This window comes from Vulpes vulpes, chromosome 14 (assembly GCF_048418805.1).
Source record: "Vulpes vulpes isolate BD-2025 chromosome 14, VulVul3, whole genome shotgun sequence".
Lineage (NCBI taxonomy): Eukaryota > Metazoa > Chordata > Mammalia > Carnivora > Canidae > Vulpes > Vulpes vulpes.
Window position 1 is genome coordinate 22,333,858 of NC_132793.1, and position 23,402 is coordinate 22,357,259.

Sequence of the window (23,402 nt, forward strand, 5' to 3'; positions counted from 1 at the left end):
AAGTGTTACGGCTCCTGGGGGAAGCAGACAGCCTTCTTGGACCAATTGAGGAAGGCATGGAGGGGCTTTGGGGAAGGAAGTAGCCATCCCTTCATGATGGCTCCTTCATACAACCTTCTTACCAGTTTTTCTCTTCTCCCAGGCCCATCTGAGGAGGCCATTAGTAACCAAGTGACAAGGGTCTGACCCATCTGGGTGTGAATTGTGGTTCCGAAGTTCCCTAGCAGTGTGACCCTGGGCAGGTTGCTTAATCATTTGAGCCTCAATTTTCTCACTTGTAAAATGAAGATAATGTGCTCTTCGTCCTCTTTCCCCCTCCTAAAAATGTATTTTGTGTTTTCTCCTGCTGCAGTGTAATGTGCCCATGTTGTGCATGGAAGGAGATGTTGCAGAGTATGACTCTGGGGCCCCTCATGCTGAAGAATCCCTTTATTTAAGCTCCTCAGGGCTCAGTGGGCCTGGGGCTGCTGGTCCCTTGAGCAGCTTAGTAAGAGAGGAACTTGGCAGGTTTACAGGCAGCTGGCATCACAGAATGCCACTTGGGCTGGGAATTGACCTCTGTCCCCAATTTTCTGGGTGACCTTGGGCGACCCCTAGTGGGATGTGTGACAACACGCAGCATCTTAGCAAGGATGGGTTTTGCAGCTTTGTACCGGATTTTGCTGATATATTTACTTTTGCCATGGGTACCAGTAGCATTTCCTTCAGTACATCTTTCCATTGTGGCTTGCTTTTATTCACTTGGATGCAGTGCTCGAATTCTCTTTTACACCATTGTATGTATGGAATGGGGTTTTGTTTAGCAGCAAATCCAATATATTTTGTCACTTATAGTGTATCACTATTCATTGATGTCATTTTTTTCTTAGCTTTGGGACTTCTTTTCCTTCCAGAGCTTGTGAACTCCTAGAATCCTCTGGACTGTGTTTATGTAACCAAAGTGTTTTTCCCTATAGAACCAACTTCAGGGCACATTAAATATATGTATTTTAAATTTTATTTTATGTAATAACTTTAAAAAAATAGCACTTTCTCTGTACTGGGCACTGTCCTATGTACTTTATAAACTTCTTTAATCCTCATAACAACTCTTTGAGGTGTGAGTTATCTCCTTTTTTTTAAGGTTTTATTTATTTATTTGAAATAGAAAATGAGGGATCTCTGGCTGGCTCAGTGGTTTAGCGCCTGCCTTCAGCCCAGGGTGTGATCCTGGAGTCTCTGGATCGAGTCCTATGTCAGGCTCCCTGCATGGAGCCTGCTTCACCCTCTGCCTGCCTGACTGTCTCTCTCTCTCTCTCTAGCTCTCATGAATAAATAATTAAAAAAAAAAAAAAAGAAATAGAAAGTGAGAGAGAGCACAAGCAGGGGGCACAGAGAGAGGGAGAAGCAGACTTCCTGCTGAGCAGGGAGCATGATGTGGGGCTGGATCTCAGGACCCTGAGATCATGACCTGAGCCGAAGGCAGACACTCAACTGATTGAGCCACCCAGGTACCCTATCTCCATTTTTTAAAGATATTTTATTTATTTATTTGAGAAGAGAGCATGCAAGCACAAGCAGGGGGAGGGGCAGAGGGAGAGGAAAAAGCAGACTCCCCACTGAGCAGGGAGCCGGAGCTAGGGCTGGATCCTAGGACCCTGGGATCATTACTTGAGCAGAAGGCAGATGCTTGACTGACTGAGCCACCCAGGTACCTCAGTGAGTTATCTCCATTTTATGGCTGAGAAACTGAACCTCAGAGAGGTTCAATAACATGCTTAAGTTCATATAGCTAATAAATGGCAGAACCAGACTGCAATCTAATTTTGTTCTCCTAACTACTCCATTGTGTTACCTCTGGCCTCAAATTATTTTCCCAGATACTGTAAAGTTGGGATGCCTCATCTGTACTTGTGTATCTTACAAGCCAAGAAGCAGGTTACATTCAGCTACTAGTACCATATCTTAACCTCAGGCCTGAGCCCCAGTTCCCCAGTTCCTCTTCAGGGTGACCTTGGGTCCCCAGAATATTGTTTGTAGAAGTGGGAGGGGCATGAAAAGAATTACACGAATTATTTTATTTATTTATTTATTTATTTATTTATTTATTTATTTACTTACTTACTTACTTACTTACTTACTTTTAAAAGATTTATTTATTTATTTTAGAGAGAATATGTGTATATGCAAGCCAGGAGAGGGGCAGAGGGAGATGGAGGAGAAGAGACGCAGACTCCCCGCTGAGGGCAGAGCCTGTTGAGGGGATGGTCTCACCACCCTGAGATCATGACCTGAGCTGAAATGAAGAGTTGGCCACTCAACCAACTGAGCCACCCAGGCACCCCATATGAATTGTTTTAATGTTTGATTTATATACATTTCTTTCCTCAGATTTATTTCAATGCATAAAGAAGGTCCTGGGGGTCCCTGGGTGGCTCAGTTGATTTAGTGGCCGACTCTTGGTTTTGGCTCAGGTCATGGTGGCAGGGTCATGAGATTGAGCCCCATCAGGCTCTGCACTGGGTGTGGAGTTGGCTTGGGATTCTCTCCCTCCCTCTACTGCCCACCCCCCTTGCTCTTTCTCTCTCTATAAAAAATAAAAAATTAAGAAGGACCTTCTTTATTAAAAATCATATGCCTAGGGATCCCTGGGTGGCTCAGTGCTTTAGCGCCACCTTCAGCCCAGGGCATGAATCTGGAGTCCCGGGATCAAGTCCCATATCGGGCTCCATGGAGCCTGCTTCTCCCTCTGCCTATGTCTCTGCCTCTCTCTCTCTCTCTCTTTCTGTCTCTCATGAATAAATAAATAAAATCTTAAAAAAAGCCATATGCTTATATATATTTATATATATGTATTTATTTTTTAAAGGGATACCCAATTTATATATATTTAGTAATAAAGATTATCCCTCCTCCCCCACAAACCACACTATAGGATTTGATACACAGTGGGCCTTCTGAAAGTGTTCTGAGGATGAAGACAGATCAAGCTCCAGGGAAAGTCTATCTTACCCCTTCTGAGAAGTTAATTTCTAGCCAGGGAAGAGATGCTGGTGATTTCTACAAGTTTATAGAGTTAGGTCTAATAGGTGATTATGTAAAGTAACTGCCAACTTCACAATGACCGATGAAGCTGATTCTACTGTTTGCCTTTTTTGGCAGATGTGGCGGAAATGGAGACCAGTAGTCTGCCCAAGTGACTCGGCGGATGTGTGTGGCTGTGAGGCAGGGGTGGGATGGGTGGAAAGTTCTTCCGAGTGATGTCCTTTTTGGTTGCCACTGCAGTCATTGCTCTGGCTACTGCTGCCCACCACGAGTGCCAGCTCTGCAGAAAGGACTGTTGAGCCTAGGTGCCCAAGAACCAGCCAGAGGCTCTTGAGGGCTCCAGGGACCTGGGCTGCTGGTGCCTGGAGGTGGGATCCTAACATCTTAGAACTGAGGGGACCTTGCAGGTTCAAGAGGCTGCTGGCATCCAGAAGGCAGACGAAGCTGGGCATTCTAGCCTCGTCTTAATTTGGGCTAAATTGGCTAGGTGACCTTGTGCTTGCCACTGCCCATCGGGGGCCTGATGTGGAACTTGATCCCAGATCCCGGAATCACGCCCTGGGCTGAAGGCAGATGCTCAACCACTGAGCCACCGAGGCATCCCCAGCCTTTCCATTTAGTGTATGAGGACCTTGAGGTCCAGGGAGGGACTGGGATTTTCCCATATAATTTTATAGCCCGAGGAATTCTTAAAAAGATCTCTTTCTTGGTCAATGACATGGTAAGTTCAGAGGCCCTGGAATCAGATTGCCTGGCATATAGTAATTGCTCATTGAATGCGGGCCATTGTTTTATTGAGCAATATCCTATATAGTGATCATGTGTGGGTCTTTCTCTTACTATTTGTATGACCTTGCCCTGAGCAGGTCATTTAACCTTTTCCTGCCTCAGTTTCCTTAGGTATGAATTAGGTTAATAACAACCTCTCTTTATGGGGGAGGATAAAACTTGATTATCTACGTATAATACAGAACTTGGCACGTAGCCCATAGTAAGTGCCCAGTAAACCCGAAAGTCTGTCCCTGCTGGTTCCCACAGCCCTTTAGAGTCCTGTCCAAACTCCCCAAGGCCCTAGAGGGCTCTCAAGGCATCACTTTGTCCCTGCCTACTTCTCATCTCCCACCAGTCTTGGCCTCACCACTCCATTTCATGCCAACTTCATGTCCACAGGGTGCTTTTTGTTTGTTTTTTTAACCCTTGTTATTTCTGATTTCAGCTTAGATGTCACCTCAACAGGAAGGTTGGCCCTGACCCCTTAGGCCTGGTCTCCCACCCTTCCGGACTCATGTGATTCAGTTTGCCACATCACACTTGACCAAGTTTGTAATGACTGGTTTTGTCCTTCCTTGCTCCATGGCGAACTGTCCTTCTTCACTGTGGGACTCCCCAAATACCCTGTAACAGGCTTGGAATAGATGCTTCATGGTACTGGGCACCCAGTCTCCTGCCGAATCTCCTCACCTACATCCACATTGCTCTCCCGTGGGCCAATGTGATCAAGCTCTGTCCCACTTCAGACCCCTCCAAAGACTCCTTGGTGCTCTGGAGGTGGCCACAAGGAGGGAAAACCAGACGGTCTGTCACCTGTTGAAGGTGCTTCAGATCTGGCTCTAATCTTCCTCCCTGCTTCATCACACACACCAGTACTGAGGCTCTGAACAAAGTCCCAGCCCCTGTTTGGCTTTCTTTTCTCATCACTTGAGGTGACCAGGGGTGCTTCTGCATCAGGTAAACCTCAGCCATTTATCGTCCACCCTCTGAGTGTAAGCCAGCCTGTCCTGGTGGAGATTGAGCTGTCAGGCAAGGAGCTGTTCATCTTAGAGCCTCTTTCCTGTAAGTATCACTCTGTTTCTCTTTTCCCAACCTTGTGGCCCCCACCTCCTCCTTTTCCTCCCTTGTCCCCATCAGGACCCATAACATCTTGACATACTGCCATTATCCATGTGTTTCTGGCCTCCGCTTCCGTGCCCCTCACCCACTACACTAGATCAACTCTAAAGTGTTTTCTCTGGCTCCTTGAATAATGTAGGAACAGTCCCTTGAACAATCCTATGCTGGTTTTAAAATCCTTTGCACGTTCTAATATATAATTCTAATAAGGGATGCCTGGCTGGCTCTGTCAGTGGAGCACGTGACTCTTGATCTCAGGGTTATGAGTTCAAACCCACATTGGATGTAAAATTACTTAAAAAAAACAACATTGTAAGAAAATATTGCATTTTCAGAGCTCTCATTCTGTCCCCCCACCACACACATGCATTGTTTTTAATATCTATCCATGTTGGTGCCTGAACATTTGATTCATTGTGTCAGAGAGCTGCCCGGTATTCCACAGCATACATCCACCACATTTCACTTCTTCATTCTCCTTCATTCTCCTCGTGACAGACATGTTGGTTCCCCCCAATGCCCTGCTGTCATCAAGACCACTTCAGGGAACATCTTGTCCTGCTCCTTCTGGGCCTCAGCACAAACCTCTTAGTGGAGTGGCCAAGCCTTAAGGGGTTTACTTGTTCCTAGGTATCGTTGGGCAGCCTCCTGCATGAGTGCCCCAGTCTGCCCCGCACCACCCAGTGTAGACAGAGTCCCTTGTCTCTCCATCTTTGCCGGTATTTGGTATCCTCTTTCTCACTGATGTTTGGCAGTCTGATGAGTATAAAGTGTCTTATTTCTGATTTCTTTCTGAGCACCGATGAGATCGTTCTGTTGTACTTGTTAAAATTTCCCTTTTGTGTATCTCCTATTTATATGCTTTGCCTGTTTGCCTCCAACTTTTTCTTGTAATGTGTTGGGTGTTAATTCCTTGGTTCATTTTAGGGGCCCCTGGGTGGCTTAGTGGGATAAACATCTGCCTTTGACTCAGGTCATGATCCCAGGATTCTGGGATTGAGCTCTGAGTCAGGCTTGCTGCGCAGCAGGGAGTCTGCTTCTCCCTCTCCTCTGCCTGCCCTACCCCACCACCCCCTGTTCATGCTCTCTCTTTCCTCTCAAATAAAAAATAAATAAAATCTTAAAAAAAAACCCACACACTTTAATTCCTTGGTTCATTCTAATACAGTAAAAATTCACCCTTAAAAATATGAGTCTTGGGATCCCTGGGTGGCGCAGCGGTTTAGCGCCTGTCTTTGGCCCAGGGCGCGATCCTGGAGACCCGGGATCGAATCCCACATCGGGCTCCCGGTGCATGGAGCCTGCTTCTCCCCTCTGCCTGTGTCTCTACCTCTCTCTCTCTCTCTCACTGTGTGCCTATCATAAATAAATAAAAATTAAAAAAAAATGAGTCTTAATAAGCATACATGACGACATAATCACTACCACAGTCATGACACAATGGTTTTGTCACCCCCCCCCCCCCCGAATTCTCTCCTGCCCTTCCCTATACAGTTTCTCTTCCCACCTCTTTTTTTTTTATTTTTAAGATTTTATTTATTTATTCATGAGAGACACAGGCAGAGGGAGAAGCAGGCTCCGTGCAGGGAGCCTGATGTGGGACTCGATCTGGGAACTCCAGGATCATGCCCTGAGCCAAAGGCAGATGCTCAACTGCTGAGCCACACAGGTGTCCCTCTCTTCCCACCTCTTGCCCCTGGCAGCCACAAAGCTGTTTTCTGTCATATAGTTTTGCCATATTTAGACTATTCTATAAATGAGATCATATAGTATATAGCCTCTGAATTTGCTTTTTCCTTTTAGCCAGATGCAATTGAGATTTGCCCACGTTGTGTATCAGTAAGCCATTGGTTCTTTCTTATTGATGAAGAGCATATACTGCATTTTGTTTAACCATTTATCATTTGAAAGGTATTTGGATTGTTTCCAGATTTGTAAATTTGTTTCTGATGACCTTGACAGTTTTGAGGAGGTATTTTGTGGAATGCCCTAGAGTCATGTCTTTCTTTCTTCTTTCTTTCTTTCTTTCTTTCTTTCTTTCTTTCTTTCTTTCTTTCTTCCTTCCTTCCTTCCTTCCTTCCTTCCTTCCTTCCTTCCTTCCTTCCTTCCTTTCTCTCTCTCTTTCTTTTTCTTTCTTTCTTTCTTTCTTTCTTTCTTTCTTTCTTTCTTTCTTTCTTTCTTCTTTCTTTCTTTCTTTCTTTTTTTAGATTTTATTTATTTATTGTTGAGAGACACAGAAAAGGAGAGAGGTAGAAACAGACAGAGAGAGAAGCAGGTTCCATGCAGGGAGCCCGATGTGAGACTCAATCCCAGGACTCCCGGATCATGCCCTGAGCCAAAGGCAGATGCTCAACCCGTGAACCACTCAGCTGTCCCCTCATGTCTCATATCTTGAACATTATGCCTTGAGTTTTGGAGGACATCCAATAGGGATGCTCAGTGGACTTACTGGCCAGAGCCAGTTACATTGTTGCCTGTGACAGAAGTCTCATGGGTTTTAACCATCATTAAAACTACCTTTACGGACTCTGTTTTTCCCCCAACATACTACCCCTCAATCTCTCTCTCTTGTTTTCTTTCATTTTTTCTCTGCTGTTTGTTTTCGGGCTGTTTTGGCTTTAGTTCTTGTCCAGACTATTTCCCATTGCTGGCAGCAGTGATTGACAATTGGTTTTATGCTCTATTTGTTGATCTCCTAATAGAGCAGTGGGCTGGTGTGTGTGTGTGTGTGTGTGTGTGTGTGTGTGTGTGTGTCTGTTTTCTCTCCAGTGGGAAATGTGGGAAACTGATTTGTTAGTCTTTTTTTTTTTTTAATAGTTTGCTTTCCTTTTTGCAAGCTCAAATCAATTAAAATATTGAGAGCGTTAAGAAAACATTGAAAGGAGAACAGCCCATTGAGGCTAGTGGGTTTTTGTGTCTCTTGGTTTATTTTGGCACATGGTTGTGGTTGTAGAACTGAAGCTGAAAGTTTTCAGAGTATCTGTGGGAGTCTGAAATATCTTCCTACTTTGTAGTGTGTTAATAAGTTAAATTGTAACATGTCTTAAATTTAAGGTTTGTTTTGATTGGTTTATCAGACCTAATGGGGCATCTATAAATAGAAGGAAATAAAAAATTTACAGGAAATGAAGAAAAGGAAGTTCTAAAAGTTTAAATGTACTAGCCTTTGAAAAGAAAAAAAAACTTTACACAAACATTTGCTTAGCAAGATTTTAAAAAAAATAGTTACTATTTGTTTTAACAACTTTATTGTTACATAATTTACATACTGAAAAATTCACCCATTTAATTCAGTTAATTTTCACATATTTAAAAAGTTGTGCAAATCATCAGCACATCAGCTGGACCCCCCATCTGTGCCCTCCCTACCCCAGCCATAGGCCAGCACTGATACACTGTGTAGATTTGCCTATTTGGGACATTTCATATAAATGGAATCATGTAATACATAGTCTTCTGTTAAGGACTTCCTTTTTTTTTTTTCAAAGATTTTGTTATTTATTCATGAGAAGCACAGAGAGGGTGGCCCGGGTGGCTCAGCGGTTTAGCGCCTGCCTTCATCCCAGGGCATGACCCTGGAGACCCCGGATCAAGTCCCACGTTGGGCTCCCTGCATGGAGCCTGCTTCTCCCTCTGCCTCTCTCTCTGTCTCCTCTCTGTGTATTCTCATGAATAAATAATAAAATTAAAAAAAAAAAAAAAAAAGAGAAGCACAGAGAGAGGCAGAGGGAGAAATAGGCACCTTGCAGGGAGCCGGATGCAGAACTTAGATCCTGGGAATTCCAGTATCTGAAGGCAGACTAATCAACTGCTGAGCCACCCAGGCATCCCAGGACTTCTTTGACTTAACATAGTGTTTTTTTTTTTTTTTTTTTTTTTAACATTTAGTTTATTCATTCACGAGAGGCACAAAGAGAGAGAGGCAGAGACACAGGCAGAGGGACAAGCAGGCTCCATGCAGGGAGCCTGATGTGGGACTCCATCCCCAGACCCCAGGATCAGGCCCCAGGCCAAAGGTGGCGCTAAACTGCTGAGCCACCCGGGCTGCCCCAGCATAGTGTTTTTGAGGTTGTATCCATGTTGTAACATGAATCAACACTTCCTTCTTTTAGTTGCTGAATAATGAATAACATTATTGTGCATGGAGAAACCATATTTACTTTTCTGTTAGGCAATTGGTGGACATCGGAGTTATGTCTGTTTTTTGGCTATTTTGAATGATGCTATGAGCATTTGTGTAGAAGTTTTTGTGTGAATGTATGTTTTCATTTTCTGGCGTGTGTACCTAGGAGTAGAATTGCTGAGTCACATGATAAGTGTATTTAATCTTTTGAGGAACTGCTGGATTATTTTCCCAAGCTGCTGTACCATTTTACATTTCCTTCCATAGTGTGTGAGGGTTCTAATTTCTCTACCTCCTTCCCAACCTTGTTATTTTCTGGGTTTTTAAAATTATTATTATAGCCATTAATTTCCCTAATGCCTAATGATGTTGAGCATCTGTGCATTTGCTTACTGGCAGTTTGCATATCTTTTAGGAATGTCTGTTCCTATCCTTTGCCCATTTTAAAATGGTTATTCATCTTTCTATTATTGACTTGTAAAGGTTCTTTATACATGTCTCTAATCAGATATGATTTGCAAATATTTTCTATTTTATTTTTACTTTTTTTAAAAAAGTTTTTTACTTATTTAAAGTAATCTCTATACTCCATGTGGGACTTGAACTCAGGATCCCATCTATTCTTTTGTGTCTGGTTAAGGGTTTTTTTTGGACATTATGTTTGTGAGATTTTTTTAAAGTATTTTATTTATTTATTCATGAGAGACACAGAGAGAGGCAGAGACACAGGCAGAGGGAGAAGCAGGCTCCATACAGGGAGCCTGATCTGGGACTCCATCCCGGGACACCAGGATCATGCCCTGAGCTGAGCCAAAGGCAGAGGCTCAACTGCTGAGCCACCCAGGTGTCCCTGTTTGTGAGATTTACCCATTTTGATACATGTACCTGTAGTTCATTGTCATTCCCTTGTCCATTTCATTGGTGGGCATATTGGGTTGTTCCCAGCATGGGGCTATTACAGTAATGCTGCTATGAGCCTCCTTGCCTATGCCTTTTGGTGGACGTGTGTCCACGTTCTGTTGGGTATGTATTTTCCTAAGAGTGGAATTGCTGAGGGGGTAGATGTCATGGGGTAGATGTGTGTTCCACTTTAGTAGATAATGCCAATTGTTTTCCAAAGTGATTGTATTTGTTTATACTCCTCTCTGTAGCATGTGAGGATTTTCCATTCGCCCCCTCACCAGTACTTGGTATATTGGGAATTCTTTTCATATTAGCCCCTTTGGTCAGCTCTATTTATTAAGTCCCCCCATCTCCCCACTGATCTATGATATATTACCTTTGTCATGTAATAAGAGCCATAAGTATGTGGGTCTGTCCCTAGACTCTATTTTATTCCACTGATCAATCTGGCTCTCCACCATGTTTACTATAGCTTCATGTTAAGCCCTGAATTCCAGAATTTGCTCTTATTTTCCTCTTCTTTTTCATCAATATCTGGCAATTCATGGCTATTTACTCTTCTATATAAATTTTAGAATCATCCTAACAAAATTCAATGAAAAACATTCTTGGTGGGACAGCTGGGTGGCTCAGCGGTTGAATGTCTGCCTTTGGCTCAGGTCATGATCCCAGGGTCCTGAGATCAAGTCCCATATCGGGCTTCCTGCATGGAACTTGCTTCTCCCTCTGCCTATGTCTCTGCCTCTCTCTCTGTGTCTTTCATGAATAAATAAATAAAATCTTAAAAAAGAAAAAAACATTCTTGGAATTTTGAACAACTGTAAATTACTTCAGAGGGAGTTCACATCTTTGTTCTCTGTAGGTAGGATTTATTTTTCCATTTATTTAGGTCATCTTTAATTTCAGTTAATAAAGTTTTATAACTTTACATTGTCTTACATATTCTGTTCAATTTATTTCAATTGATATTTTCTTATACTATTTTCAGGGTTTTTTCCTTTTAAGTTACATTTTCTAGGTTACTGCAGGTATATAAAATTGCAGTTGACTTTCCTATATAATCTTATATCCATTCACTTGACTAAATTCTATTATCTCCAGTTATTTGTAGATTCTTTGTAAACACTCATGTCAAATAATGACAGTTTACTTATTTTCCAATCCTTAGGCTTCTCTGCTTTTTTCTTGTCTCTTTATACTACCTGTGCTCTCCAATACAACGTTGAATAAAAATGATCATCGTCTCATTCCTGATTATAAAGGGTGGGCCTTTAGTTTTTAACCTCTTTAAGATGTTTTTTGGTCCAGGCTTTTTTTTTTTTTTTTTTTTTACCTTAGATATTTTTAATCTGGTTAAGGATATTCTCCTCTATTCTAATTTACTAAGAATTTTTATCATGAATAATAGCTGTTGATTTTTTACAACAGTTTTTTAAAAGTCTGATGTAATGATATCATATCATTTTCTTCTAGTTAATGTGATGAGTTCCATTTAGGACTTTTCTAGTATTAAACTATCCTTGACTTCCTGGGGTAAATATGACTAGGTCATTATTTATTATCTTTTTCTTTAATACACTGTTAGATTTGCTAGTATTTTAGCAAATAGATTGCTAATATTTTGTATACATGTTGCATCTGTATTCATGAGTAAAACTGACTTGCTATTTTCTTTTCTGATAATATTTTTGTCTGATTTTGGCACTATAGTTTTGCTGGAACAGTCTATGTAAGATCAGGATGATCTGGTTCATAAACATTTTGTAGACCATACCCTATAAAATTATCTGGGCCTAGAGTCATCTTAGTGAGAAGAGTTTTAAAAATATTTTATTTTTGGGAAATATCAGAAAGGGAGACAGAACATGAAAGACTCCTAACTCTGGGAAAGGAACTAGGGGTGGTGGAAGGGGAGGTGGGCGGGGGGTGGGGTGACTGGGTGATGGGCACTGAGGTGGGTGGTTTTTTTTTTAAATCTTCATGGCTTTTTTTTTTGAAGATTTTATTTTTAGGGGCAGCTTGGGTGGTTTAGTCAGTGGGCATCTGCCTTCAGCTCAGGTCGCAGTCCTGGAATCCTAGGATCAGCTGAGCCAGCCAGGTGCCCCAAGATAGTTTTTCATGGATTTAAATGAACCAGTCTTGGGGTGCCTAGGTGGCTCAGTCAGCTAAGTGTCTGCCTTCAGCTCAGGTCATGATCCCAGGGTCCAGGATCTAGACCCTCATTGGGCTCCCTGCTCAGCGGGGAGTCTGCTTCTACCTGTCTCTCTGCCTGCTGTTCCATCTACATGTGCTCTCTCCCTCTTTCTTGCTCTCTCTCTGTCAAATAAATATTTTTTAAAAAAAGATTCTATTCATTTATTCATGAGAGACACAGAGAAAGAGAGGCAGAGACACAGGCAGAGGGAGAAGCGGGCTCCATGCAAGGAGCCTGATGCGGGACTCGATCCCAGGAATCCGGGATCATGTCCTGAGCCAAAGGCAGGTGCTTAACCACTGAACCACTCAGGTGTCCCATAAATAGAATCTTAAAAACAAACAAACAAACAAACAAACAAACCAGTCTTTTCTTTTGTGGCTTCTGAGTTTTGTGCCATACTTTGAAAGTTCTGGGTGTGCTTCATTGTTAACCTGTAAATGTTGCCTGTGAGAGATAAAATAGTAGTTGCTGCTGCTTTTCTAAATAGCTGCTAAGATCTTAATAAATTAGCTCACGAATGGAAAATTGCCTTCTTCCTGGCTTCTGAATGTGCTGTATGCATTCCCACTGCCAGACTTTGTTCAGGCTTCCAGACCCTGTACAATTCCTCTCGCCTGCTGGTCCTGCCCATCCACACACAGAACACTTCCCTTGTCCCATCCTCTGGATCACGTCAGATCAGGGATCAGGGCCAGGCCAGCACAGAAACCAGTGAGGCTGGGCATGTTCTGTTTCCCACACCAGTGAATCTGTCCCTTTCTCCCTTTCTCTGGGATGAAGGGATTGTAAACTGAGGGGTCAGAACCTGAGGAGGCTTGTTTCTAATCCTGTCCCTGCCGCAAAGGCTTTTGGTGCCACAGTCCTCTACAGAGTGACCATGACCTGTGACCCTGATGCAGGGCATGTGTGGTCAGTGCTCTGGGAATCCCCAGAGGATGCCCACAGCCTGGCCCACTGCTCCTGTTCCCTCCCTTGGGACTAGCTGTAGTGAGCGGGTGGTCAGGCTCAAGGCCCTGGGGCCAGGGTTGAGGGCATGGTCGGACTGAGTCTGTTGCAGTCTTTGGGCCTGGTCAGGACTTGTTTGGGGCTGGCTTCATCTGGAGTGAAGGTCAGGCACTCATGGGGCTCAATTTGGAGGCAAGAGAGGAGGTATTTCATGGGATTCTAACCAGGGTCTGGCTGGGAGGAGCCTGGTGCTGAGGTGGGACAGAGGCCTGTGGGAAGTGAGACCTTTCTTGGCCAATACATGGTCCTCTCAATGCTCAGCACTCCATTGGTTCTGATCTCAGACCTTGGGGTATGCTGTGGCTGGCTGGCTACGGGTGACCTTCAGGGAAGGCGTCTGGATCAAGCCGGGCCCAGAAGCTGTTCCCCAACCTTTGCTGGGGTCAGGTGGGTTGTATCTAGCCCAGGCCTGAGCCCTGTGGGGGATCTAGAGGTTGGGGCCCAGCCCTCCCTCTGCCTCAGATCACAGGGTGACCTTAGGTCGTCCCTGCCTCTCTTGACTGTCTGTTTATTCAACCAGTATTTCTGCTCCTCCTGTGCCCCAGGCACTATTCAGTGTCCCCATCATTTAGGGTAACAGATCCCAGTCCTGCCCACCTTGTGTGGGATGTAAAAAGCGGGTCATGTGGCTGAACTGACCCTGTAGGTGCAGAGGGCATGGTCCAGAGCACACCTGGTAGCTGCCTGGAGCTGACCTCAGGGAATCCCTTAAACTTGTTCATTCCCACTTTTACCCGGAGCTGCTGGGATGCACCCTCCTTACTGTTCCCTAAGCCACTCTGTTCTTCCAGGACCACCAGGCTTTTCAGGAGCATTGAGGTGTCCCAGGAGACCCAGGATCTAGTCCTGAAGGCTGAGTGACCTTGATCTCTGTCCTCCCAGTGCCCCGGAACCCCCCACTGAGATATGCTGTGGTGATTCCTGACCGTACTCCCACTTGGGCCTCTCCCTCCCAGGAGAACTATTTCCCATAGCACCACTGTCTGCTCCCCACTGCTGTCTGGTCTCGGGGGAGCCTTCGCCTGGCTGGAAGGAGGTGAGGGTCTGGGCAGCCACCAGGGACAGGAGAGGGCAGGAGGGTGTTTAGGGACTAGGACCTCCTCCTTTTCACTCCTAGCAACAGACACACAGAACCAAAGCAGTGCTCAGACTTTTCTATTTAAGATTCTGTCTCCCCTGGGTCAAATGTCCAACCTACATGCATCTTCTGGATCACACTCCCGGTGGGGTGGGCTATGTTCTGGTGGCTGAGCAGGGCACAGAGGAGGGGTCTGGCATCTTGCCCTCTGAGAAAGGACCTTGGTGAGGTTAGTGGCAGTGGCAGTGGCTGGGAAAGAGCTGTCATGCCCTGCATGGGGGTGCATGTGAAGTTGTGTCCAACACGACAGAGGGCCTGTCCTGTGGGGAGCAGCCCTGAGGCCCAGCTCCCTAGAAGACAGTTCTCTCTTGGGATGGGGGAGGTCATGGTGGAATACCTGCTTCATGTTGGCTGTGCGCCCCTTGCCTGGCACTATGTTTGCTCAGCCTGTTCCCCCACAAGGAGCTGGGCCCCTAGCCCCTCAGAGGGAGGATCCCCTGAGAGGGTCCTGTAGGATCACGGGCATGGAGCTGATACACAGTGAGTGGGGAACAGGAGTGGGACAGGGGCCTGGGCAGGGGCATCCGGGGTGACCTAGTCGTCCTTGTCCTTGGCACCATGCTTGAGAATGCGGGTGAACTCCACGTAGTTAAAGTTGCCTTTCTTATCAATGGGTGCCTCTCGGTACATCTCGTCCACTTCCTCGTCCGTGAAGCGGTCACCCATGGTGGTGAGCAGCTCCCGAAGGTGGTCCTCATGGATAAAACCTGGGGGCAAGGCCAGGGCCCATGAGACAGAGACTCAGGCTGGGCCACGCCTAACACTCCCACCTCACAGCACCCAGTCCTTCCAGACCTTGCAGTGAGGAAGGGGCCAGGAAAAGACAGAGCCCTGGTCTTCTGCTAGTTCAAGCTCCTAGGGCCCCAGAGGGAAGGGTTCTGCAGTGTTTCTTGGGGTACTTGGAGCTGTGAGTGTGGAGGCTGGATATATCTTACTTTGATATGAGCCCTAGAGTTCCACTGCCTGAGTTTTCATGCTCATCCCTCTTCTTCCTGGCTCTGTGACCATGGGTGAGTTTTGTTCTTTTGTTTTTTTTTTGTTTTTGTTTTTTTTAATTTTTATTTATTTATGATAGAGAGAGAGAGAGAGAGAGAGGCAGAGACACAGGCAGAGGGAGAAGCAGGCTCCATGCACCGGGAGCCTGACGTGGGATTCGATCCCGGGTCTCCAGGATCAGGCCCTGGGCCAAAGGCAGGCGCTAAACCGCTGCGCCACCCAGGGATCCCCCATGGGTGAGTTATTGAACCTCTCTGTGCTCATTTGAGCTGGAAAACAGGGAGAAAAATATGCCACCCTGATAGGGGACTCTGAAGGGAGTTAGGAAAATGTTCTGCATGTACTTGGGCCTATGGCCCCCGAGAAACTACTGAAATCACTGTGCCAGCATCACTCTGGCCTGTCCCTGGGACAAACTAGCTGTGTGGGACAGAAGTCCTTTGTAAGATTTTAGGATGGGGCTGGTTTCTGCACCTTGCTGGCCAACAAGGCCTGGAGTGGGTTGGTTTCTAAGGAAGGTCTAAAGTGGGGGCAGTGTACTGGGCCAACAAATGAACTCAAGAAGTGGGAAGCCTTGGTGGATGTGGGCTATTGTGGTCTAGCATCTGGAGAAGAGAAGAAGGATGCAGCATAGTTTTTCTAGTTCTGGCCACAGAAACCAGCAGATGGGGATTTCTGTTCTGGCCTTTGGGGACAGGGGCCCTGTAGTCCCAGCATAGCCAAGCCCCACTTGTATCCCTGGGGACACCCTGGGTGAAGCGCTCAGCTCCAGGCCTCCACCAGGATGCTGCTGACCTGAGGCTTCCTCATCGAAGCAGGCAAAGGCGTTTCGGATCACATCTTCAGGGTCTGTGCCATTCAGCTTCTCCCCAAACATGGTGAGAAACATGGTGAAGTTGATGGGCCCTGGGGCCTCACTCATCATGCCCTCGAGGTACTCATCGGTGGGGTTCTTTCCTGTGGCAGGTGGGGCATTTGTGCTGTCACTGCCCTGTCCTCTCCTGCCTTCCCATCCCCTCCTGCCTCCCCATCCCCTCCCTTCGTGGCCTGTGAGAGTCCCACAGGCAGTCCCACAGTCTAAGTTCCATAAACTGTAGAACATCTTGCTGGGGTGGCCAGCTTTCTGACTGTTCTCTCCCCCAAGCTCTCCAGGCTAGCCTGACTAGTTTCCACCTCTGGCCTGGATATCCGTGACCTCTCAGATGTAAGAGCCACCGTCTGCTGACTGTCCACTGTGTCTGCTGCTCCATGTGCCCTACTGCATTAAATTTCATCACCCTGAAAGGTCACCATTCTCACCCCTACCTCACAGGCGTGGGACCTGAAGCACAGAGGCCAGGTGATTTACCCAAGGTCACACAGCAAGTAAGTGCAACCCACATTCGAACCCAGGCAGCTAGACCCCAGATTCCAGGCAGAGTTTTGAAAGTGGTTAAACCAATGAGCTGTGGTGTCACAAAGACTGGAGTCTAAATCCCAGCTCTGTGCCTTGGTATCCCCTTCCTCTTGGGAGCGTTGTCAACACAGCGGCACCAGTGGTTGTAAAATGCACAGAATAACACTTGGCATGGCCCTGTGGACTCATCAATTGCTGGGTTCAAATCCCAGCTCTCCCACTTACTGGCTGTATGACCATTGGTAAATTATTTAAGCTCTCTGAGCCTCTATTCCTCATTTGTAACTTGGGAATGATAATCATATCTACCTTGTAGGATATTTTTGAGATTTAAAATACTTGTAAAACTGGTGCTGCTTTTATGATTTGCTGCTCTTATGTTTTAACTGAAGGATAATGTTCTTAACCAGAAGGCCATGAGTGACCTGTGGCCCCACCGACAGGAGCTACAAACAGGATGTAGCCTCTTCTGGGTAGATGTCAGCCCCTCAACCCAGGGTTGCCCAGCCCTCCAACCGGTCTACCGGCCGTGTTCATGAGGTTCATGGTGACCACTGCACAGGAAGGAAGATGGGCACACGGTGGGGCTGCGCAGCCGTAAGGGGCAGGGGCAGGGACTCACTTGGGCCTGTCTGGTCCCAGAGCTTGAGGCTTAACCACCACAAGCTGTATCCTCTACTACCGGAGGCTTCCTCTCTCCCTCAGCCAGTGTCTGACTTGGACACAGGGCCTGCCAGGAACTGGGGCTGAGGGTGGTATGTGTGGAGAGCCTGGGGGAGCAATGTGGGAGCAGGGCTGCAGACTGGGGTGGCGTGTTCCCCATCTGAGCAGTGGTGAATTATACAGCGTTCCTGAGCCCTTTCAGCTCTAGGTTTCTGATTTTAGGGAAGTCGCTAGAGTTAGAGAGGCTCTAAGGACCTGGCATGGGTGAACTTCTGAAGGAGAAGTCTTACTTCCCACGCGTACAGTGGAAAGTCTGTGCAGTTAAACTCTCTTTAGTAGCCCATCCTTTTCTTTAAATGAAGTGGAACCAGGCAGTCCAACCACAAATCTGCCTGAGGCCATCCTGCTCTGGGATGAGCCTGTCTGGGTTCAGATCCAGTGCCCAACTGCTCTGTACCTCAGTTTCCCTATATGTTAAATGGAGAAAATATTGGCACCTGCTCCCCAGGGTGGGTACCACACATCACTGCATGGGAAGTACTCCATAAGTGATGAGCAGTCCCACTGCCTGCTCCAGTTGCAACCCAGGCAGGACCCACTTAGACCCCAGCCACCGCCGTCTCTGCTCACCCAGTGAGGCCAGCATGTCATGCAAGTCCTCCTTGTCAATGAAGCCATCTCGGTTCTGGTCAATCATGTTGAAGGCCTCCTTAAACTCCTGGATCTGGGACTGGTCAAACATCGCGAAGACATTGGAAGTGGCCCGCTGTGGCCGCTTCTTGGTGGTTTTGGCCTTGGCCCGCTTACTGGACATCTTGGCTTCAGGTGGGTGGGGCTTCCCTGCAAGAAGTGGGTGTGGGGGAAGAGCCTGTGATCCTGGGCCAGGGAATCTTCCGGCCTACTCCAGACCAGGTTGTCAGTGCCTGGGCCTGGCATTCAAGACCTCCCACAGGCTTGGGGCTCCTGTCACCCACCCAGCTCATCATAAAAGCAGACAGGCATGGGCTCTGTGCGATAGTAAACAACTTCTCTACCTCTCCGAGCGAGTGTGCTCATCTGGGAATGGGGACATGAGGAATGCCCAGCAGTAGGGAATGATTGATTTAGTGCCTGAGAAGCCCCTGGAATGGTGCCAGGCCTAGAGTAAGCTATTTTTGCTGTGGCTGTTTGGGTAAGATACTTAGGATTGGGTCCGGTGCCAGCCTGTCCTTGCTTTATCTCTTTTAATCCTTCCTAGCATTTAAACTGTCCATCCCTCTCACTCCAAACGACAAGGTGGGTTGAAAAGTGGGAGGCTCTGAGGCTCCCTGCAGGCTCCTCCTGCCCCCAGCAGTAAGGAGCTGGATCACTGGGCCTGCTGCATTCCTGACATTCTTATCCTGTCCTCCTCCTCACCCCCCCCCCCCCATTCCCTCTGTGCTCCCTGCTCTGGATGTTCTGGAAGGCATATGCTCTGGGCAGTCCCCTCCCCCAACCCTGCCCACACTGGATCAGCCCCTCAGGTTGGCAATAGATCTGATTTGTTCTCACTCTTCAGTGCTTATAGGGGCATGAGGATCCCCCAGACTGGGAGCCCCGGCTTCTTGTCACCCTTGTTTAGACCTGGCCTCCTAGCTTCCAGCCAGTCTCTCCCATCCCATAGAGACCCAGACCTGTACCACCTATCATTTCAGCTTGAAGCCCTCGAAGGTTCCTGCCACCCCCTGGAACAAGTCTGGGCCCCTGAGCCTGGCATTTAGGCCCTTGTGTGAACCCTCCAACCCTTCTCTCTGGCTGACTGTGGCACCCTTCCCTGTGCCCCTCTTGCCATCTATGTTCCTGCCACGCTGAGCCTCTGGATGTTTCCTAGACACCCCCAGACTTACTTTCTTGGTCCCTCCCACTGAACACCCTTCCTTTTCCAGCCTAGTTCTTGAGAACACCCCCTTGGGGGGCAGTTCCCCCACCCATACAGTAAGCATGTAGAGGTTTTTCCCACCCTCCCCTGATAGTAATTACTAATAGGCTAATGGATGATTGTTTAGTAAATGGCTTGAGGGCAACTGCAGCCCGTCTACTACTCCCCACTACCCAGATGGAGAAACTGAGCCACAGCAAGGTGCTCTTTCCCTGAACCCTGTGAAGACCTAGTGCTGTGTGCCTCTGTCAGCTGGGGCAGGTGTGGGCCTGGCTGAGGCCACAGTACTAATGCCCCCCTTTCTCCTCTGCCCTGAGCCCTTGCTTGCGGGGCCTGCCTCCAGGAAGCCTCTGCCTGTTTTTAGCCCTAAATTGTGTGCTTGTGAATGTTCCTCGACCTGTCTCTAGGCGTTTATCCCATGACCCTGTTCTAGTCATTCTCAGACTTTGGTCTTTGAGATCTTAAACCATGAGCAGGGATCCTGACCAGCCCTAGCCCTTCCCTATGGCCACAGCTGCCTATAGTCATGACATACTGGCTGCTGTGTCCTGCTGGACCCACACACCTGGTCCTGGGTATTTCTCACATGGTTCAGAGTGCATAGACAGATGCCCTTCGCACCCATGGCCTGGATCGGAGTGGGGTGGTGGCATCAACAGGGGTTTAGTGCTTTGAGGGGCCCAGTCCTTCCCTGAGCCCACTGTTCACCAGGAGCTTTGACTTATGGCACCCACAGAAGGCAGCCAAGAAGTAGACCACAGCCATGAGAGGCTGTGATGGTCATCATCACTGTTGTCACCACCCTCCTGTCTGCGAAGCTCTAGGGCAGACACAGCCAGGAGGAGAAAGAAGTTACAGCTGGAGGCAGGAATGGTTAGGATCTTACCCACTGCTCTGATACTGGCCTGGCCCTTCTTTTTTTTTTTTTTAATTTTTAATTTTAGATTTTATTTATTTAGTAATGAGAGACACACACGGAGAGGGAGAGCAAGAGAGAGACAGAGACACAGGCAGAGGGAGAAGCAGGCTCCATGCAGGAAGCCTGATGTGGGACTCGATCCCCGGTCTCCAGGACCACGCCCCAGGCTGCAGGCGGCGCTAAACCGCTGCACCACCCCACCAGGGCTGCCCTGGCCTGGCCCTTCTGTCTCCAAGGCCCCCCTCCCCACCCTCTTCTATCCAGAGACCATGACATGACTGAAAGCACTGAACTTTAGGGTTTGTCTATCCCCGCGATCTTGGGAAGCAGGGTGAGGGCCCCACCCCCAACCCGACTGTGCAGTTTAAGAAGTGATGCCCAAGAAGGGAAGTAGCATGCCCATGAGAAGGATAGAGTCTAGCAACTGGCAGCTAGCACCCTAGGCTTGGGTCAGTGGGTGGTAATGGCCAACCCTTAATGCCTCAATGCAGAAGGAAACACATATCCTTAAGAGGCTTATGGTGGGCCTACTGCAGCTGAGGGCTCTGTGTGACCAGAGGCAGTTTCTAAGCTTGGTTGAGGAAATGAGGTCAGAGACAGGCCAGGTCCTTAGCCCTGGAGTCATCCCCTCCTGCTCCTGGAGGTCCTAGACACTACGAATCAGATAGAACTAGTATTTGGACTGGCTGCAAGTAGGTGCCACCTCCCTCCTCATGCCTGAAATCACCCCACAACAGCAAGGACAAGGCCTGTGTTCCCCATTATCTCATGGTCCCAATGGCTGGTAGCGCAAGATGCCTTGCTAGGAAACTCACCTCCTCTGCAGCTGAGTTACCTCTTTCCTCAGAGCGGTTGGAGGGCTGGAGAGGAGGAGCAGGGACCAAGGTCCCCTGGTCCAGGTCCCTGTCCAGCCGAAGTGCCCTTGGGAGGCCCTCCCCACCCAACAGGCGCCGTCGTTGTGCAGATGGCCCAGTCCTGGAAGCCCCAAGTGCATGCACACAGCCTTGGCCTGTGCTGGCGGGTTACCCCAGCTCCATCCCGCTCTCCTGCCCCAGGAGATGGGGGTGGGGAACACGGATGCCCTGGAGGGGTCTCAAGGAGCCTGATGGGGCTCAGTTTCCTGTCTGATCCACATGGGTTTACTGGGGCTGGGAATGCTGGCGACCTCCCCTCCTATGGGCACCCCAGACTCTGGGCTTGGCGTCTGTAACTTTCCTCGCCAGAGGACCACCGGCTGCCAGAGCCTGGAACTGCCTCCCTGCTGCCCAGCGCTGGCCAGAGTCCCGTCCCAACCGCGCCTCCCAGCCCCAGGCCCGCGAGGGCTGTCCTTGCCGAGAGCACGGGCGTCCCCGTCCGTGGGGCCGCACACCGCCTGCCCTGGCCCCCCGCGTGCGCGGCTCCCACCTGGTGCGGAGAAGGCAGAAGGCGCTCGCTCGCTGCGTGGGGCTGGTGCGGGGCTGGTGCGGGGCCGCGGCCCTCGGTCGGGCTCGGGGCTCGGTGGGCGGGGCGGCGCGGGCCTTACAAGGCAGAAGAATGCGCGCGGCGGGGCGGGGCGGGGCGGCGGCTGGCGCAGCCTTATTTGGCCTTGACCCACGGCGGGCGCTGGGTGCGCCTTCCCCGAGTGGGCAGGGGAGGTGATGCGGGCGGCCCGGGACCCCTCTCCCCTGGTTGTCGGGGAGGTGGATTTATCTGGATTCCCCCATCCTCCCCAGGAAGGCAGGCAGACACCGGCTCCCACTTCTCAGACCCTACCCCCGATTCTCCCCGAAGGCCGCGGCTGCCAGGCCCATTCCAGGCCCGTTCCAGGCCGTTCCCGGCCTGTTCCCGTGGGAGGGCTTCCTTCCACCAGGCCAAGTATGGTTTTTTTTTTCCCCAGTCTGAAAGAAGGCGTGTCAGACGGCCCCGCCATCCTCCATCCTCACGTGCAGGGCCACTGGTCAGGCCCCTCCTGGTATGGGGGCTCACCTGGGAGCTGGGCAGGACTGTGCTGGCGACAGCCCCCCTCAGCCAAGTCACTCTCCTTTCCCGCTGGCCTCAGTTTCCTGTAAAGTGGGAGGGCGGTGGTAAAGATTCAGGAAAAAAGAGTGGCCAGGAGGACCCAAGTAGTAACCCTGGGAGCCAGCAGGAGGGGCAGAGGCTGGGGGAGTTCTAATATGACCAGCACCTAATCTGATCCCCTCTTGTTGGCATTAGTTGGAGGATGGAGTCAGAGAGGACAGACCCACCCCTCCCCCATGGTGCATCAGGTCCTGTCCATCATTTTGACCCTTGAAAGACCACCCTACCCACCTGGACTCCAGCCCAGCCTTCTCTCATCGCCCCATTTTGAACCAACACAGACTTTCCCAAGGGAACCTTCCAACACCCACTTATGTATTCTGTAAATATTAACTGACCCCTGTTACCTTCGATGCATGGTGCTGAGTGCTAGGGAAGCAGCACTGCGCTGAGGTCATCACACTGGGGAAGCAGTGTTTGTGAGGAAAATACAACAAACCAGTAGCTACATGGCTTGGAGAGAGAAAGGAGTTCCTCGAAGGAGAATAAAGCAGAGTTATGAGAGAAAAAGAGAGAAAGGAGGGAAGGAAAGGAGGAAGGTAGGAGAGTGCCTCCTGGGAAATGACATTTGGGACTACCAGAAGTGGTGACAGTGAGTGAGTGAGGCAGGTAAGGGAACTTTGCCCAGCTCCTGGTCTGGGAGCAGCCAGCGGTGAGTGTGACTGTGGAGAGGGGGTGGGAAGAAGCCTGGGAGATGAGGTCTAAGAAGCAGTGGGGACTCAGCCCCTGGCTCCTTGTAGGCCACCATCAGACATCAGAGTGCTGAGTGGAAGGGTGACGTAATCTGGCCTGTGTTTTAACTGATTCCCTCTGGGTGAGACCAGTGAGGAGCTTTTCAGCAAGATGATGTGTTCGAACTGGTGTGGTTGCAGTGGAGCTGGGGAGAAGGGGTGGAGTTCTGAAAATATTCTGAAGTTGTGTCCAATAGGATTTGCACATGGATTGGAATGCGTGAAAGAGAAGAGTCCAGGGTGACTCCAAGAGTTTTGTTCTGAGCAATGTGAGAGAGACAGCTGCCACTTGCTAACAGGGGTCAGCTATGGAAGGAGAGTAAGTTTGAGGAGAACTGTTTTGGACTTATCAATTTTTAAAAACTGTTAACTTTGAAATAATTTCACACTTGCGGGGATCCCTGGGTGGCTTGGCAGTCTAGCGCCTGCCTTCGGCCCAGAGCATGATCCTGGTCTCCTGGG

The 23,402-nt window shown here is 48.6% G+C and overlaps 1 protein-coding gene and 1 long non-coding RNA gene across 5 annotated transcripts in view; one reads left to right on the forward strand and one right to left on the reverse strand.

Moving 5' to 3' along the window:
* LOC112928193 (uncharacterized) overlaps positions 1 to 23,402 on the forward strand; it is a 152,177-nt gene that overhangs the window by 15,308 nt on the left and 113,467 nt on the right. The gene's annotated exons all lie outside the window — the stretch shown is intronic.
* Positions 11,745 to 22,009, reverse strand: MYL9 (myosin light chain 9). 2 transcript variants are annotated; one of them, XM_026009761.2, is made up of 4 exons: positions 21,556 to 22,009; positions 17,966 to 18,175; positions 16,072 to 16,233; positions 11,745 to 14,987 (listed from the first exon to the last, which is right to left on the reverse strand). In XM_026009761.2, the coding sequence occupies exons 2-4, from the start codon at positions 18,147 to 18,149 to the stop codon at positions 14,815 to 14,817; spliced, it is 519 nt and encodes a 172-aa protein (XP_025865546.2). In that variant the 5' UTR covers positions 18,150 to 18,175; positions 21,556 to 22,009; the 3' UTR covers positions 11,745 to 14,814. The 2 variants fall into 2 exon arrangements, with proteins under 2 accessions (XP_025865546.2, XP_072592032.1); XM_072735931.1 differs by having other exon boundaries at positions 20,967 to 21,654.